Source organism: Cervus canadensis, chromosome 2, assembly GCF_019320065.1.
Source record: "Cervus canadensis isolate Bull #8, Minnesota chromosome 2, ASM1932006v1, whole genome shotgun sequence".
NCBI lineage: Eukaryota > Metazoa > Chordata > Mammalia > Artiodactyla > Cervidae > Cervus > Cervus canadensis.
Window position 1 is genome coordinate 7572623 of NC_057387.1, and position 16925 is coordinate 7589547.

Genomic DNA, 16925 nt, shown 5'->3' on the forward strand with positions numbered 1-16925 from the left:
CCAGATTAAAGGATACTACAGAAATATGACAACTAAATATAATATGTGAGCCTAATTAGATCCTGGATAGGGGACAGACAGACTGTTTGGGACAAATGAAAAATCCGAAAATTGACTGTGTATCAGGTAAGATTGGTCAAAGTTAAATTTCCTGAGTTTGATAACTGCATTTGTATAATTATTCTGTGTTTTATAAGATAATTTTCTTGTTTTTAGGAGAAACTGGGGTTTATTTTGCTGCGCTGTGAGGTATGTGAGATCTTATTTCCCTGACAAGGGATCAAACCCATGCAGTGGAAGTGTGGAGTCCTGATTACTAGAATGCCAGGAATTCCCTTAGCAGAAGTATTTAGAAGTAAGAGGTCATGATGTCTGCAACTTAATCTCAAAGAATGCAGAGAAAATCACAATAATTAAATTGTGCTGAACCACACTAAATTGTCAGTATTACACAAGTTTTGAGCTACAAAAATATAATTTCATATGGCACAACCAAAAATATAGAGCAATATGTAAACACAGCAAAACGTTAACAATTGAGAATATAAGTGAAAGGTATGTAGAACTTCCTTGTACTATTTTTCCAACTTTTCTGAAAGTACAACGTATTTCTACTCTTTTTTTTTTTCCCAGTTGCGTTGCTCAGCTTGCAGAATCTCAGTTCATGGAACAGGGATTGAATCCAGGCCACCACAGGGAAAGCCTGCAATCCTAACCACTAGGCAACCAATGAACTCCCTAAAAGTACAAAATATTTCTAAAATTAAAAGTTAAAAAGGGGGATAAAAAAATAAGTAAAAAAGTTATGCTGCAACTACTGAAACCCTCATGCCCTAGAGCCTGTGCTCTGTGATAAGAGAAGCCACTGCAGTGAGATGCGCCTGCACTGCAACTAGAGTAGCCCCTGCTTGTCACAACTAGAGAAAAGCCCACATCGCAGTGAAGATCCAGTACAGACGAAAATAAATAAATTTTAAAAAAAGTTAAGGGGGACTTCCCTGGTAGTCCAGTTAACACTCCACCCTTCCAATGCAGGTGCATGGGTTCAATCCCTGGTCAGGGAAGTTCCACATGCTGTGGGGCATGGCCATAAATAAATATTTAAAAAATTTTATAACAAAAAAAAACATACAGAGGCAAGTGTTGAGGTCAACAGACTATAAATAAATATTATAAGAAGAAACAGATTTAAATACTAACTCCTGGGAGCAGCCCAAAATTAAAGGTTACAAGAAAAAGGAAGTACAAAAGGAAGAAAGACGAGACAGAAGAGAATTAAATATCAAGAAAGGAACCAAAAAATGGAGCAAATAAATGAAGTTAAAAATAGCAGAAAAGCTTAAAGTGAGGAAAGCTAAGAAAAGACCAAAGATATATTCAAAAATTCCTTCTTTCTTCTACAACCAGATAAGAAAAATAGAGACCATGGTCACTAAATTTTCAGCCAACCATCTACAATTACCTGCTTTCGTACATATCCCCAAAATCTCAGTCAAAAACCTACTGCTTTTCTCAGATGAGAAAAAGTTTAAATAATAATAATAATCTCCACAGATTTAGGAACTTACTTTCTGATACAGAGCTGAGGACTAAGGTGGGCACGAAGGCAATGACGGCCAACATGTCTGCAAGATAAGACAACCAACAGTTAATAAACATTTAGTATATTTAGTATATATATAATATATATACATGTAGTATATATACATATAGTATATATAGTATACATTTAGTATATATATAATATATATTCATTTAGTATATATTTAGTATATCAACTTCTCTATTTTTGTACTGTGTAAGACTTTAGGGTGGAGGGGAAAATTAGGAATAAGATGAAAACAAGGACAGTATCAGGATTTTGAGATTTTTCTTCTAGTTGGAAAGCTTCAATTTTAATAACTTGAGAATAATCACAAATATTATTTTCAAATGCAAAATAAGGTTTTAGCTAAACACAAATAATACAAGGTGAAAGAATAATCAGAGTTGGTTATTACTCAACAAGGAAATATAGAAAGTAGGACTTCTCTGGTGGTCCAGTGGTTGAGACTCCATACTCCCAATGTAAGAGGCACAGGTTCAATCCCTGATTAGGGAACTAGGGTCCTACATGCCACAAGGGGCGGCCAAAAAAAGAAATATAGAAAGCTATTTTTTTTCAAGCTAGGTCTTAACAGAGGTGATGGTTAAAAGACAGGGTTTTTCCTAAAAAAAAGAAAAAAAAAGAAGGAAAAAAAGGGCAGACAGACAGAATAAGCCACTGGCAACACCAAGAACTGTGTGTGCGCTGTGCTGTGCTAAGTCACTTCAGCCATGTCCGACTCTTTGCGACCCCATGGACTGTAGCCCACCAGGCTCCTCTGTCCAAGGGATTCTCCAGGCAAGAATACTGGAGTGGGTTGCCATGCCCTCCTCCATGGGACCCTCCCCACCCAGAGATTGAACCCACATCTCTTTATATCTTCTGCATTCGCAGGTGGGTTCTTTTAGCACTACAGCCACCTGGGAAGCCCCCCAAGTACTATACAGCTTAGCTAAAGCAGACAACTGCTGCAAATGGATCATTTAGAAGGTTTAAAGAATAGGGGTTTGAAGAGTGAGGGTCCTAAGTATTAAACTGTTTTTTCAGGGAACTACCATCAGGTTCTAGACAACCCGGATGAACTTGAAGTGAAAAAGGCCATCATACAATAATGCAAAAAATATGAGAACGCAGATTTCTCTGCTATCCACATGAAGAGGTACTTAAAGAGGACACACAAGCTTGCCACTAAAACGCTGCTATTTTTTAAACAGCAATCAATACCAGAACTGCTCTTCAAGTCCAAGACTAAAATGTGCCCAGCCATTCTACCTAGAGAGGCTCTGATCCAGAGTTTACATGGTATCATGAAAAACACATGACCACTACACCCCTTTAATTCACATTATATCGAATCTTTATTTAAGAAAGGCATCAGAATGAAGCTCCAGGGCCAAAACTAAAAATATACTGAGATTCTACAAAAGTTTACCATATATCCACTATGTACCATGGGGGATGGATACAAGATCACGTTAAGATCCAACACTTCTAAAAAAAGTGCATGATGTCCCTCACACCACTGATATTAGAGGCATAAACATTTCAAGAACCTTATGTTTTACACTAGAAAACTAGAAGTGCCCACTACTGGAAGAAAAAATAATCCAACCAACACTTCCTTCAGCTCTTCCCTCTTCCCAGCTTTGGAGGCAAGGGGTAAATACAGACATTGTGCACCCAAGACTCCCAGAAAGAAAGAAGTGGGAACAAATCTCTTTATATCAATTGAAGTAATTGTGACTCTGAAGTTGCAGGGCACGCATTCCTCACACCAGGCTAGGTCCAGTCACTCAGCTACCCAGCAAGAGTTTTCAGATGTGGGTTGGAATCTACAGCACTCTCTGTCTAGTGCTATTGTTTCCCAGACAAATACCAATATAAACTTTCCACAAGGCCCTAACAGAATCTGGTTGCACAACTACATAACCTTATTTGAAATATGACAAGAGTAGATATCTAATCTATCCTTGCCTTTCATGTGAAACCAGAAACCCTGAAAAGATTTCTTTTCCAAACCAGGAATAGCACTTTATGTTATAGCTAGAAAGTAATAGTAGTTGCCTTGTTTTGTTTTTAACAAACCAGAACTTATAATTTCCAGTTAGTGCTGGAAATGCACTATGTATGTCTCCCCCTAAATGTAATCATTGCTCAAATTGTTTCTGAAGCTCTTTCCTGTATCGAGGCAACAGTAATGTAGAAAGAACACTGGACAAAGTAATAAAAGCGAGACTGGAGGTCTAGATTGCCCTAAACTGTATAGTGGGTAACTGAGCTTCAGCTTTTTCATTTATAAAATGGGATTGATAAAACCTACATTATTGATTACTAGGAGGATAACATGAGAAAATGTATATAGGAAAGCACTCTCTAAACTGCACTATACCATATACATGTAGTTTATTAATATTTCACTGGTTTCCCAAAGGTCTTTAGAATTCACATCACATTCTCTTTAAAATTCTTTGTGGTGTAAAAATCTTAATCTGCTGAAAATGGATCTGACTTCTGGAAAAAAACAAAAGTTATTCAAAGCCGTCTATGTCATCAAATTAAATAAAAAACATTTTTAGTCCAAAACAAGATATGAGTATAATATAATGACTTTCTTTTGCACATCCTCTACACCTGATCTGATGGCACACAAAAACTTAGTTTCATAAATGTCTGAGGTTAACAACAACATTAAAATACATAATCTTCAAGGACACAATGAAGAGCAATCATTTATACACAAAAGTTCTGATTAGCTGTATGAGCATCCAACCAAATTCAGCAAGAACTCCTGAACTGATCTCATACCACCACCAATTTCTTCCCTATCATTCAATATAACCAGTTAAGTTACTGAAAAAGAAAGCTGACTTCATCAATCATCTGCCTAAAAGTCTTTAACAGCTCCCCACTGATGACAAGGTTCATACCACAGTCAAACAAGGTCCTTCTCAACATGACCCAATCCAATTCTCTAGAACTATTCCCCACCAAGTTCCCTTCAGTCCTCTATACTACCAAACTGAAAGTTACATTACCCACAGACAGAGCAATAGTTTCTTTTGATCACATGCCTTTGCTCAGGCTATTCTGAGTGGACCTCCCTTACAGTCTGATAAACTCATCCTTCAAGACCCAGCAACTCCCAAATGGCAACTTCACTTCTTTAGCCTTACCTGCTGCACCTGCCAAGCTCCCAAAGCAATTGTTCATATCTCTAAATCAAAATTAGGTTACTTATTAATTAATCTATTAATCTCCTTTGCTAAACTTTGAGTTCCCCCAAAATAGAATGGAATACTTTACATCTACAGCACCTATAACAACATGACTCATAGAACAGGCTCAAAAAAATGGTCTGTGAATGAGTATGCTTATTTTAAAAAGCAGTCTTGGGAAAGGGGATCGGGATGAGGAATACATGCAAATCCATGGCTGATTCATGTCAATGTATGGCAAAAACCACTACAATATTGTAAAGGAATTAGTCTCCAACTAATAAAAATAAATGGAAAAAAAATAAAATAAAAAGCAGTCTTAAGAATTCAGACTTTAAATAAATTAAGCCTTGTTTTTAGAGGGGCTTCACATGTAGTATTTCATATGATGGGCAATGCCCAGAGGGTTAATGACTCTTGGTAGGTTTGCACTTAAGTTGCATGACTATTACTAGACAGAAGCCTAGCTATTCTTAGCTTAGTTCTCCATCGAGGTCTTCTTGGCTCTGGCAAATCATTCCCTGACTATCAATGGAGTTTGCGCTACACAGCTGGTTATTCATCCCTAGCTAGTTTATGAACTGTTCAGGAACTATACAAAATATAGAGTACTATTCAAAATCCATAACATACAGTACTGCCATACTAATAATTTTTAGTTAACCAAGCATTAAAATCATTTAGAAAATATTTCTCCTGAGTTCAAGTTATTACTATTTTCATTTGCAAAGAAATGACAATCATGACCAGACTTGTTTAATCAATGACCCAGACTTGTCTAAAATAAATGGAATTAGTGACACTACTAGAACTAGAAACCAGCTCCTAGAATTTCTTAGAAGGTATTTTCCTTTGAGGTGAAATCAGCACATTATAAACAAATCCCTCTAGTGAAATGCAATTAGACCCCAGAACTTTCATCAAGAAAAAAACAACTTTTTTAAAATCTCCTATTTCTCCTTTTAAAAAGCCCTTGTGAGTAATGAAGAGAGGTGTCCCTCCCTTAAGAGTTTTGTACTACCACTAATGAATCCTAATGATGACAGTCCTACATAGCTCAAAATTAGAGTTTGGACATATTCAATGAATACAGTGATCCTCACTTTCTAAGTACTAAACATGAAACTCCTAAAATGAACTGTTCAGACCCAATAGGATCATTACAAGAGCTACGGTAATGCCACCAAAAAGCCTATGACCTCTACTAAAATGTATATACCAAGGAATTCAAAAGCATTCAATTATGGTCAAACCACCTGTAATAAAGGAGGCAATCTGGCAAGACTAGCCCTGACACATTTTAGAAAGAGACACAACTGGAAATAACAGGGAGAAAAATGAAGGATCAAGATAAACCATTCCTGATCTCAACTCCCAAGAGGAATCATTTTGTCACAGAGAAAAACTAAATAAAGTCCGTCTATTTTTATGCCGGGTGACTGAAGTGGAAAGAGAACGAGAAGATATTTGGGGAAATCAGGAATTAAATCTCAACAGCATTTAAGTTAACTTTCCATAACAAATAGTTTCCAAATATAGTGCTGGCACAAAACTGTGCTGGGATTTGTACCAAGAGCGTCTAAAGTCACTAATGCGGCTACAGCTATAAAGGCTCTGAGAACGAGGCCTCTTAAAAAGTGGACAATTCAGAATGGAAGAAAATCCAGGGTATTTCTCTGGACGAGTTGACACTGCACAGAAAAACTGAGATATCTACTCCCCTCACCACCAAATTAAAAAAATAAACTAAAATTGAACTTCCGGGCTGCTCTGGCGCAGCAGAGCGACAGCTATAGGCGCTGCTACTAATCGTCAGCCCGGTGGGGTCCAGGCCTCCTGCACTTTCTACCAGGGGCCGGTTAGGAACTCGAACACTGCCACCCACTGCCAGCATCTGGTGTTTCCAGGAGTAAAACGCAGAAGTCAAGTACACCAAGATTCTCCTCCTCGAAGCCCAAGCCCTAAATAAAAAAGTTAAAGCTATTTCCTTGGAGCTCGGCTCTGGCCGTGGCCCAGAGAGCAAGCTAGGGAAGAACTATTAGAAGCGGGGAAAGCAAAAGAAGCGAGAGCCCCGTGACCCCTCCGTAAAACGGAGTAAGGAAAAGATTATCCGCCAGTGACCCCGAAGCTCTCCACGATGTACCGGAGCGGCTGGGGGAGGGGAAGGGGTCTCTAGGATTCTAGACTGCGTCGCTGCCACCCACGGCTCCTTTCCGTGCCCAAGCACGGGGTAAACGGCTCTCAGCAAGACGTGAGGGGCCAACACAGGTCCCCCGAGGGCCGCCGGCACGGACTCCCAGCCCCAAACTAAAGTCACCTCAACAAGAGCGCCGCCATCTTGGGTTCCGGCCTGACGGAAGTGACGCCGACGGCCCCACCGCCTCTGGGCGGGAGGGGCGGGGCTTCCGTCACTTGACTGCACCGACTATTTTAAAGGACTCGGCTCCTGCCGGGTTGTTTGTTGGATGGTTTTGTCTGCTGTTCTGGTGTCGGCTTTTTTCGGTCTCAGCGGGCTTCTATTTTAAAGTGACAGAATTTCGGCAGAATTGCGGCTGGCTCAGGTTCTGCAGTGCACATTCACCGCTGTACACACTCATTTGTTCAGCCCCACAAAACAGAGGACCTGCCTAGATTCTTCACTGAAGACGTCTTAGTCTAGTTCCACTCCTTCCCCCTCCCAGGTGGGACTAAAAACGTGTCTTATAGGATGATTGACACACCGAGGGCAAAGATACTTTGGGTTTACCCAACGTGGATGAACCAAGAGATTAGCATACTAAGGGAAGTAAGTCAGAAAGACAAATAGGGTATCATTTATATGTGGAATCTAAAATATGATACAGATGAACTTATTTACAGAACAGAAACACATAGACAACAAATGTTTAATTACCAAATGGAGGTGGGGGTGGAATAAATTAGGAGTTTGGGACTAGCAGATATAAATTAACTATATATAAAATAGATAACCAAGAAGATCCTACTGCATAGGGAACTACGTTCAATATCCTGTAATAAACCATATGGAAAAGAATATATATATTTATATATGACTAGATACATGACTGAATCACTTTCCTGCATACTAGAAACTAGCACAATTTTGTAAATCAACTATACTTAAATTTTTTAAAAGTTTAGTAAAGATACTTGGGGCTCCTTCCCATTCTTACGTGAATCTTCTTCACCAGAAATAGTGCACAAGTTGGGATCCATGGGGGAGAGACCCTCCCAGACCACTATTCCCGAGGATGGGAAGCATCCTCTAACCACCTCCATGAGCTTTATGTCTCACAATTCCTGGGCTTGAGCTGCCACATGAGCTAGATGCCCACTAACAACAGCGCTCCCTTGTTCCTTGTTTCAGGGCTCTGTGGGCGACACCCACTACCAGAAGAACCTGGGGTGAGGGTGGGGGAGAACTTGCTTTGATTTGTATTCAGAAAAGCAGTTTTGAGGAAACCTACCACAGCAATCACTTCCAGAGAACTACAACTTAAGGGAGAAACAAACAAGTGGCAAGGAATGGAAGAGAGAAAAAGTTCTTGAGCCCTTTTTGAGGAGGTGGGGTGAGGCGAAGTGAAGGAGACAGCAGCCCAGAGCAACTCCTTTTCTATAATAAAAACATATTCATTACATTAATATTCAGATCTTATTTATATTTAGCACTCCTGTGCTTTTCCTTTCTGGACTTACATAGCAAAGATTCACTTATTTCTGCATCAAATGAAAATACTACTTTGCATTTCTATAATGCTGGCAAAGAAAGCACTTTAATAGGCTTCTGGTTTGGAAGAGACCTTTGAGGCTCTCCAACTTGCTTTTCTATCTAGTTCAGGAATCTCCTCTGTAACACAGCTGACAGCTGATCTTCAAGACTGTGCTTTAAGTAGTCCTTAATGGGTATCTCAAAAAAGCGGGTTTCATTTAGTAAGCAATTTAGTCTTTAGGAAGTGGTTATGTTAGCGTTTTCTGCTATTGATCTTCCAGTCATTGGCCCTCTGAAGTTTCATATTAACAAATCCAATGAGTCTCTTTTTCACTTAGCTCTTTAAATAATTTCACTTAACTTATCTGTCTTAAAACTCAGCTCTGACTATATAGACACTCCCATTCCTATCCCCAAATACCAACCCCAAACCTTCAGCAAATTCTTATGATGTACCAAATTAAATCCACCCCTTTTAGTCTGTCATTTAAGGCCCTCCACAAACTGGCTTCAGCTTTCCTGTGCAGCCTCCTTTCCTGTGCAGCCTCCTTTCCTGTGATGCCTGTTCAAGATCCCCCATGTCATGTCAAAATGGGGGGCACCAGACCTGCCCTGAATATTCCCCAAACTTCACAAATCTACCCAACACCACACACACACACACACACACACACACACATACACACACTTTCTTATCTCTTTGTCTTTGCTCTTGCTCTTCTACCTTCCCAGATATCTGCACTGCCAATTTCTCCTCTTCAAAACGCAATGCTTCCTTAAAGGCTGGTCTGCATCTAATACTGACTTCATTTATTAAATGAAAGTTATTTTTGTGTTTAATATCTGTTACACAGCTTAATCTTCCTAATGTAGCTCTGCATGCCCTCTTTATACTCTTGGCAGTTTGTTCATCATGCTACTATACCAAGCATCATGGTTTATTATAGTTCATTGTTAATGGGTTTGTCCTCTGATTCTCCCCTCTCTGCTTCCCCAAACTAAATTTTGAACTCCTTGAAGGAAGATCTTAATTTTTATTCCTCTCTCTCTTACTCAACTACCCACATACTCACATACTCATCTATGTAGCTGGAGCTCAATGTGATTTTGCTGCCTTGCTCTCAACTGAAATGGACTTAAACTGCAGCATGAGGCAGTGAAGAGCTTCCTGGGAAAGAGGGTAAGATCAGAGGATTATCCCCTGGATATTTTCCCATGGAGAAAAGGTTTTATCTGGAAAGAATCACCCAAGATGCAGAGAGATGAAGGAGAAAAAAAAAATGAAGACTCCCAAAGGACTTGGTCATCTCAAGAAGCCTGTGTTGCAGCCCATAGTAGTCAAGATAGTAGGGATATCCTGTTTTCAAATTTCTCTGGGGCTCGCTAGCTCCCAGGGCTCTAGAGGAGCCACTCTCAGGCAAGGAGACTATGGAAAAATCCCTTTTCATAGGTTTAAGATTCAGGTTCTCCTGCCCATCTGTCCCTCAGAGAAATGTGTTTGTGTCCCTTTTTCTGTCCCTCTCCTTCACCCCCCACCACATGACATTCCAGCCTAGGGCAGGGGGAGGCCAGCAGACACAAAGCCTTCAGTGTGTGAGGTGGTATGTGACCCCCAACCCCTCCACCCAGAGGACACAATGCCACTTCTGCTCCCTGCACTCTGCCCCGCTCCCCACCACCTCTCAACTGCACATGCCAGGCTGCAATTGGTTACTGGCTCAGGACAGCCCCCTCACACTGGGGTCCCGGGGGATTTTAAGCGGGTTCCAGGAACCCCCGCTCAGTTCCTTGTCCCCCACTCTCCCAACTGCGCAGGCGCTCTGGGCCCTAGCCCTGCCCCAGCGATGGCTGCTGGGGCTCCCTCATCCAGCCCCAGTCCTATCCTGGCTGCGCTATTCTTCTCCTCCTTGGGTAAGTTGAGCTGACCCAGTCTGGGGGCCCTGGGTCTCAGGTTGTCTCTCAGCAACCTTCCCACGGCTTTCGCCGCACTCCTCTCTGCAATCAAAGAGGGAGCAAGAGCAGGAAGGTGATATTCTCTGTAGAAAAATATATATACATATAGTTTGGAGAGAGGCTGTTAAGATAAAGGTATTCTGTGAAGGGAGGAGGGAGAAGAGAGTGTAGAGGGTTCCCCCAAGGTGGACTTGACTGGATAGGCATTGGAAACTGGTCCTCCTCATTCCTTAGTAGTGTAGGAGGTAACTTAACCTTGTCTCCCCAAAGAAAAGAGTCAGGGACTGTGATCTAAGGGTGGAGCCCAAGGGTTGTGGTCCCAGCTCTTTGGATCTGCTGCCTCAGTTTCTCACTGTGCATCTGTTGTCCATCATGTGGGTGGACAGAGTAGAAGGGAGGTCCGTGATATTCTAGGGTCTTGTTGCATCTAAAGCTATCTTCCACAGAAGCTGGCCAACCCCTCTCATGGCAGATGCTGGCTGAGCAAGAAAAACTCAAAGCAGGGTTATCTGAATGGATCCCTCCCCTCTCCAAACTGCCCTGAAGCCTGGTGAAACAGGCAAGAAGTAGGGCAAATAGGAGAGAGTGGGGAGGAAGAGCTGGTTAGTATGTCTGAGTTTCTCTGCTGTCAGCTCCTCTAGGGCTAAACCCAGAATCCAGACTCCTCTGGGCTGTACTGGACTATTTGAAGGTACCCTGAGAAAATGTTAAGGATAGGGAATTGGAGAAGGGCATGCCGAAGGAAATGAGGAGAGGGAATCTTGGAGTATAAGAGGGAGAAAGGGTACTGTCCAGCATCTGCCCTACTCATAGAACCATTGAACAGAGCTGAAGGGCAGTGGTTGATGCTTGAACAGGAGGAATATAAGTTAGATCCAATGAATAACCTTCCTTGTTACATTTGGGATTCCCCAGAAGGTTCCAAGGCTGAGTTCCAGGAGGTGAATCACTGGTGTTGCATACTGAGGTGGGAGATTTGGGACTGTGGAGCTGGGGATGGGGCCGGGGGAAGGGGAAAGGAGGCATAAGCCCCCAACACTGGTCAGTGGTCAGACAATGGGTCTCTATTTATTTGGTTGCTTCCTCCCCCTCCCATAGAACAAAAGGGTCTACAGTTGCCCCCAGCCAGGGCCAACCCACACACATAATCTCCCTGGAATGGCCTTCCTTGTATGGGTGAGTCTTGGGAGTGGCACTGGGCCAGAATGGCCAGAAGGAGGGTGAGGAGGGTCAAGGCAGAACCACAGAGGGCTCACAAGCAGAGTCATCTGAGTTTTGGGCTTGAGGGTGGGGGCAGCAGGGGTTTCCTGCTTGAATCCAGCTTCCCCTAAGAGGGGTATGAGGTCCTCCCTTCCCTGACCCTTCCCCTCAAGAGCAATTGTATGGAAAATAGGGATTCAGCAATGAGGACAGTTGGGTCAGGGGAAAAGACTTACAGTGTCTAGTTATCTTCATCTTTTCTGCAAGAAACTTGAGTTTTCCATTCTATGAAATACTATGCAGCAATAATATTGATCTTTAGGCATCAGTGTGGAATACTCTCCCAGACACCTGTATTCTTTTATATGTGTATATTCTTAAGGAAAAAAGTAGACTGTAATGCAATATATGGTTTTTTAAAAGCTTCATAAAACTATTTCTTATAAATGTGTATCTTGAGTTTATGTTGAGTCTGATACATAGAAAATGATTACACATTAAACTGATAATATCGGTTTTGTCTGGAAGGAGACCACAGAAGAAGGAATTGGTTGGGAGCTGTCAAAACAGACTAGCTTTCTTTATCTATACTGCTTGCATAGTTATAAGAAGAATGCACAAGGTGTTACCTGTATAATTTATAATAAGTCTTAAAAATCATTAAGCCTTCATCTAAGGGATAGCTTAAGAATTAGATACTGATCTAAAGGCAAAGTAAGACTCTGGAGCCTGAATCCAACGTCTGAAAGTCCTCCGGAGAACTCTGGTACTGCTGGTTTTATTTCCTTTGTCAAACATGCTGAAGAACTTGAGCCAACACAGTATTTCTACTCATCTATTCAATTAGTCCGGAGAGACCTGGGCCTCAGAATTCATCCTTTTTGCCCCAATCTTCACTATGGTCTGTGACTCAGGCTTGACTTCCCACTGGTCTCACTCCTCCTATATGCCTTGCTGGGCCCACACATGCATCTGATTTCCCCTCTGTTTGCAGTGCTCTCCCCTGTCCAGGCCATTGTGGTCTACACGGACAAGGAGGTCCACGGTGCCGTGGGCTCCCAGGTGACCCTGTACTGCTCCTTCTGGTCCAGTGAGTGGGTTTCAGATGACCTCTCCTTCACCTGGCGCTACCAGCCCGAAGGGGGCCGTGATGCCATCTCGGTGAGTGCCCGGGGGAATACTGGGATTGCGTAACAGACAGGGGGCCTCAGACAACCACAGGAAAGAGAACTTGGGCTAAGGAGGGAGCGATCCTTTATGAACCATAAGCCCAACTTTGGCAAGGTAAGGTGCAAGTCTTGTCACCCTCACTGGGACCTACCAACACCGACGCTCCCTCCCCAGCCCTACCCTCTCCAGCCCAGAATCCTTCACCCTGAAGCGACAGGTGCATGCTTCCCCTCGTTCCTCACAGATCTTCCACTACGCCAAGGGACAGCCGTACATCGATGAGGTGGGGACCTTCAAAGAGCGCATCCAGTGGGTAGGGGACCCTTACCGGAAGGATGGCTCCATTGTGATCCACAACCTGGACTACAGTGACAACGGCACTTTCACCTGTGACGTCAAAAACCCACCAGACATAGTGGGCAAGACCTCTCAGGTCACGCTCTATGTCTTTGAAAAAGGTGTGAGAGGAGGTGGGATGGGAGTATGGGAGGCAGTTCAGAGAGGGGATCAGGCCTAGCTGAGAGGCTGGGGCAAGGGGCAAAATGCCCGGGCTAATGCCCCTCAGGCTCTGGGACAGTGGGCAGAAGGCAGCCTCGTTGGGATATGTTCGATCCCCAGCCGCAGGGAATAGGTGTGTGGCTAGGAGCCAGAGAGACTTGTCTCTGCTCATTGCCCCACTTCCTTCCCTGCCCGCGTTTAGTGCCTACTAGGTACGGGGTGGTGCTGGGAGCCGTGATCGGGGGCGTCCTGGGGGTTGTGCTGTTGGCGCTGCTGCTCTTCTACCTGATTCGGTACTGCTGGCTCCGCAGGCAGGCGGCCCTGCAGAGGAGGCTCAGGTAAAGGGCGCAGCCCGACACCCCTTCCTCAGCCCACTACTCCCCGCCTCTGGGCGGAGACTACTTCGATGGGTGGGAGGGCCAAAGGGAAGAGGAAGCCGCCAAATCCACAGCACCCCCTTTCCCTGCAGTGCCATGGAGAAGGGCAAATTGCACAAGGCTGCGAAGGACTCTTCAAAGCGCGGCCGGCAGGTTAGCGGGACTTGGGAAGCCGCCGGGCAGCCGTCGAGGGCGGGCTGGGAACAGTCAGGCCCTACCGGACGGGTCCCTGATGCATGCGCTCCTCCCCGCAGACGCCGGTGCTGTATGCCATGCTGGACCACAGCAGAAGCACCAAAGCTGCCAGTGAGAAGAAGGCTAAAGGGTTGGGGGAGTCTCGCAAGGATAAGAAATAGCGGTTAGCGGGCCGGGCGGGGGGTCGGGAGTTAGGGGCGGAGGTTTCCAAAGGCGCTCGGGTGGTGGTCATCGAGATGGAGCTACGGAAGGATGAGCAGGGCGCGGAGCTCCGGCCTGCTGTCAAGTCCCCCAGCAGAACCAGCCTCAAGAACGCCCTCAAGAACATGATGGGCCTGGACTCAGAAAAGTGATCACCCCCCCTCCCAAGGCCCTGCCAGAGCAGGGGGACCTCCGGTCCTCTATCCCCCGTCTAGGTGCTTTCCTCCTTAGCTCCCCAGCCCTGCCCTGCCCTCACTTCCTTTTGAGATGTAAGTTTCATTCCAGACTCCATTACCCAGGCACTTCATATGCTCCCCCTCTTTCACCCCTGGCTTTCTGGAAGCCCAGTCCCCATCCTGTCTTTCACTTGCCCCAAGGACTGCGTGTTTGGTGCCTGTTCCTCTGGCGCCGAGAAGAAAGGGACCTTGATACCCCTGCCTCAAATCCAGGCCACCTGACGTTTCGATTGCCTGCACCAGCTAAGCCTGTCCTTCTGACTCTCTCCTTTCTGACCCTCCCTCTCCTCCTTCAGGTGGTCGAGCTCCATACTCTACCCTCCCAGCTAACACCCAGGTCACCCAGATCAGACTGTCCTTCAGGGTTTATTTAGGTTGTTAGTTATTTTTTATTTTTTAATCCGTTCTTCTTTATTTGTTTATCTGTGCCCATGCTCTACCCTCCCCCATGACTGAGTACCAATGACGTCATGTGGCTTTTGCAATTCTTCACCACCACCACCCCCCCCTTTAAATCCTTAATGGAGAGCCAGCCCAAGCAGAGGGGCTCCTGATCCTCAAACTTCAGCTACAGGAATGGTGCCCCCTGACCACTCTGGAGCACTCTTCTGGGACTCAAGGTCACGGGAATGGAGAGAGGGAGACAAAGGATCCTCACAGGTCAGGAGTTGAGGAAGGGGCAAATGAGCCTTAAGAAATAGCTTTTAAATAACCAAAGAAAAAGTAGAAAAAACAAATGGGAAATAGGGGGAAAGGGAAGAGGTTGCACTCCCAGCCAGAGGGGATTCTTAGGATTTTTCTACATCCTGTATATTTCTTCTCAAACCCCCCAAATGTCCTTTAATGTTTAATAAACACTGACATTTCCAGAAGCTGCTGCCTCCATCTCCAGTTTCCTCATTCTTCTGGGAGTAATCCCTGCCTCTTATGCCCAGTCCCACTCTTCCCCAACTGATTTCAGTTGTTAAGAATTTGATTTCATGATATGGGGTTACATAGTCTAATGGAAAGAACTGTGAAGCAGGCTCATAAGACATATTTGTACATTCAGCGAATATCCAGTGAGTTTGTACTATGTGCTAAACTGTGTGTCAGGCTCCGCGTTTACATGGGTTATAACCGATTCCCTCTTCACCAAACTGTGTATTCTTAAAATATCTCAGCCACTCACACGCTGTGTGACCCAGGGCTAGCTACTTGATTTAAGTAAGCCTGTTTCTGCATTTGTAAACAACTGAGATAATGATAACAGCTCAGCTGAATTCCCAGGATTTTTGTAAGAATCACATGATTCCATGCTGTGTATGGAAACCTTTGTTACTTATAAATTGATACACAACAAAGATATTAAGGATCAGTCCTTTACAGATGTTTTTCAATCTTGCCTAATGGATTACACTTTACAAGCTAGCACTAATTTCATTCACTCATATAAACTGATGCACACAAATTTTGTTTTGTTGGTGCATTTTAGGTATACTATTAATAGCTCATTAGCTAGTTTGTTGGCATGCTAATTTAGGTACACCATTAATATCCAGAGTCCTTAAATAATTATGAAAAATATATATATGTATCTTTTTCCCTTGGTGGTCACTGATGGCAAAAAACCCAAGAGTCTCATGAGTCATTTCTTCACCTTGTTAAGAGGTTAAATAAAAGATTTTTAATAGCAGTTTTGCAAAACCCAGAGTGCTTCCATTCATTTCAAGGGCTGTCTTCCATTTCTCTTAAAAGGAAAATTAACCCAAATTCATTTTAATGTAAAAGCTAATAGATTCCATTGTGTGTGCGTGCAAAGTCACTTCAGTCATGTCTGACTCTTTGCAACCCTATGGACTGTAGCCTGCTAGGCTCCTCTGTCTTCTGGATTCTCCAGACAAAAATGCTGGAGTGGGTTGCCATGCCCCCACCTACAGTGAATCTTCCCGCAGGGATCAAACCTGTGTCTCCTTAAGTCTCCTGCATTGGGAGGCGGGTTCTTTGCTCCTCTGTCTTCTGGATTCTCCAGGCAAAAATGCTGGAGTGGGTTGCCATGCCCCCACCTACAGTGAATCTTCCCGACCCAGGGATCAAACCTGTGTCTCTTTAAGTCTCCTGCATTGGGAGGCAGGTTCTTTACCACTAGCGCCACCTGGGAAGCCCAATAGATTCTATTAGGCAAATACAAATCAAAAATATAATGAGATACCCATTATATCTCATTTGCATATATTTCATATTATATGAAATATATATTTCAATATATTTCATATTATAATTCATACCCATTAGGATAGCCGCTATCAAAAACAAAACAAAGTATTGACAAGGGCGTGGAGAAGTTGGAATCCTTGTGTACTGTTTGTGGGGATGTAAAATGGTACAGCCTCTGTGGAAAGTAGGAAGTTTCTGAAAAAAAATTAAATATGAAATTACCATATTATCCAGCAGTTCCATTTCTGGGTATAATTTGTTTAGATAAATTTCTGGGTATAATTTATTTAGATAAACAAATTAAAAGCAGGGTCTTGATATATTTGTTAGTACACCCATGTTCTTGGCAGCATTATTCACAATGGCTGAAATGTGGAAGCAGTCCAAAAG

At 43.5% G+C, this 16925-nt stretch overlaps 2 protein-coding genes across 2 annotated transcripts in view; one reads left to right on the forward strand and one right to left on the reverse strand.

The window, feature by feature from the left end:
• SDHC (succinate dehydrogenase complex subunit C) overlaps positions 1 to 7217 on the reverse strand; it is a 31474-nt gene extending 24257 nt beyond the window's left edge. Inside the window, exons 1-2 of the mRNA XM_043451008.1 lie at positions 7118 to 7217; positions 1569 to 1625 (exon numbers count right to left, since the gene is read on the reverse strand). Coding sequence (XP_043306943.1) covers positions 1569 to 1625; positions 7118 to 7137 — 77 coding nt within the window. The 5' untranslated portion in view covers positions 7138 to 7217. The remainder of the gene's footprint in view (positions 1 to 1568; positions 1626 to 7117) is intronic.
• A 3046-nt stretch (positions 7218 to 10263) lies between these two features.
• Positions 10264 to 15211, forward strand: MPZ (myelin protein zero). Its single transcript, XM_043451009.1, has 6 exons — positions 10264 to 10420; positions 12657 to 12823; positions 13077 to 13290; positions 13533 to 13668; positions 13800 to 13860; positions 13962 to 15211. Exons 1-6 carry the CDS (start codon positions 10354 to 10356, stop codon positions 14061 to 14063), a joined length of 747 nt encoding a protein of 248 aa, XP_043306944.1. The 5' UTR covers positions 10264 to 10353; the 3' UTR covers positions 14064 to 15211.
• The last annotated feature ends 1714 nt before the right edge of the window (positions 15212 to 16925 follow it).

Bases quoted from the DNA above. Each gene is read 5' to 3' on its own strand.
- MPZ (XM_043451009.1), top strand. From the start codon at position 10,354: ATGGCTGCTGGGGCTCCCTCATCCAGCCCCAGTCCTATCCTGGCTGCG. The intron at 13,669-13,799 runs GTAAAGGGCGCA...CTTTCCCTGCAG, and splicing joins GCCCTGCAGAGGAGGCTCAG to TGCCATGGAGAAGGGCAAAT. The intron at 13,861-13,961 runs GTTAGCGGGACT...TCCTCCCCGCAG, and splicing joins CTTCAAAGCGCGGCCGGCAG to ACGCCGGTGCTGTATGCCAT.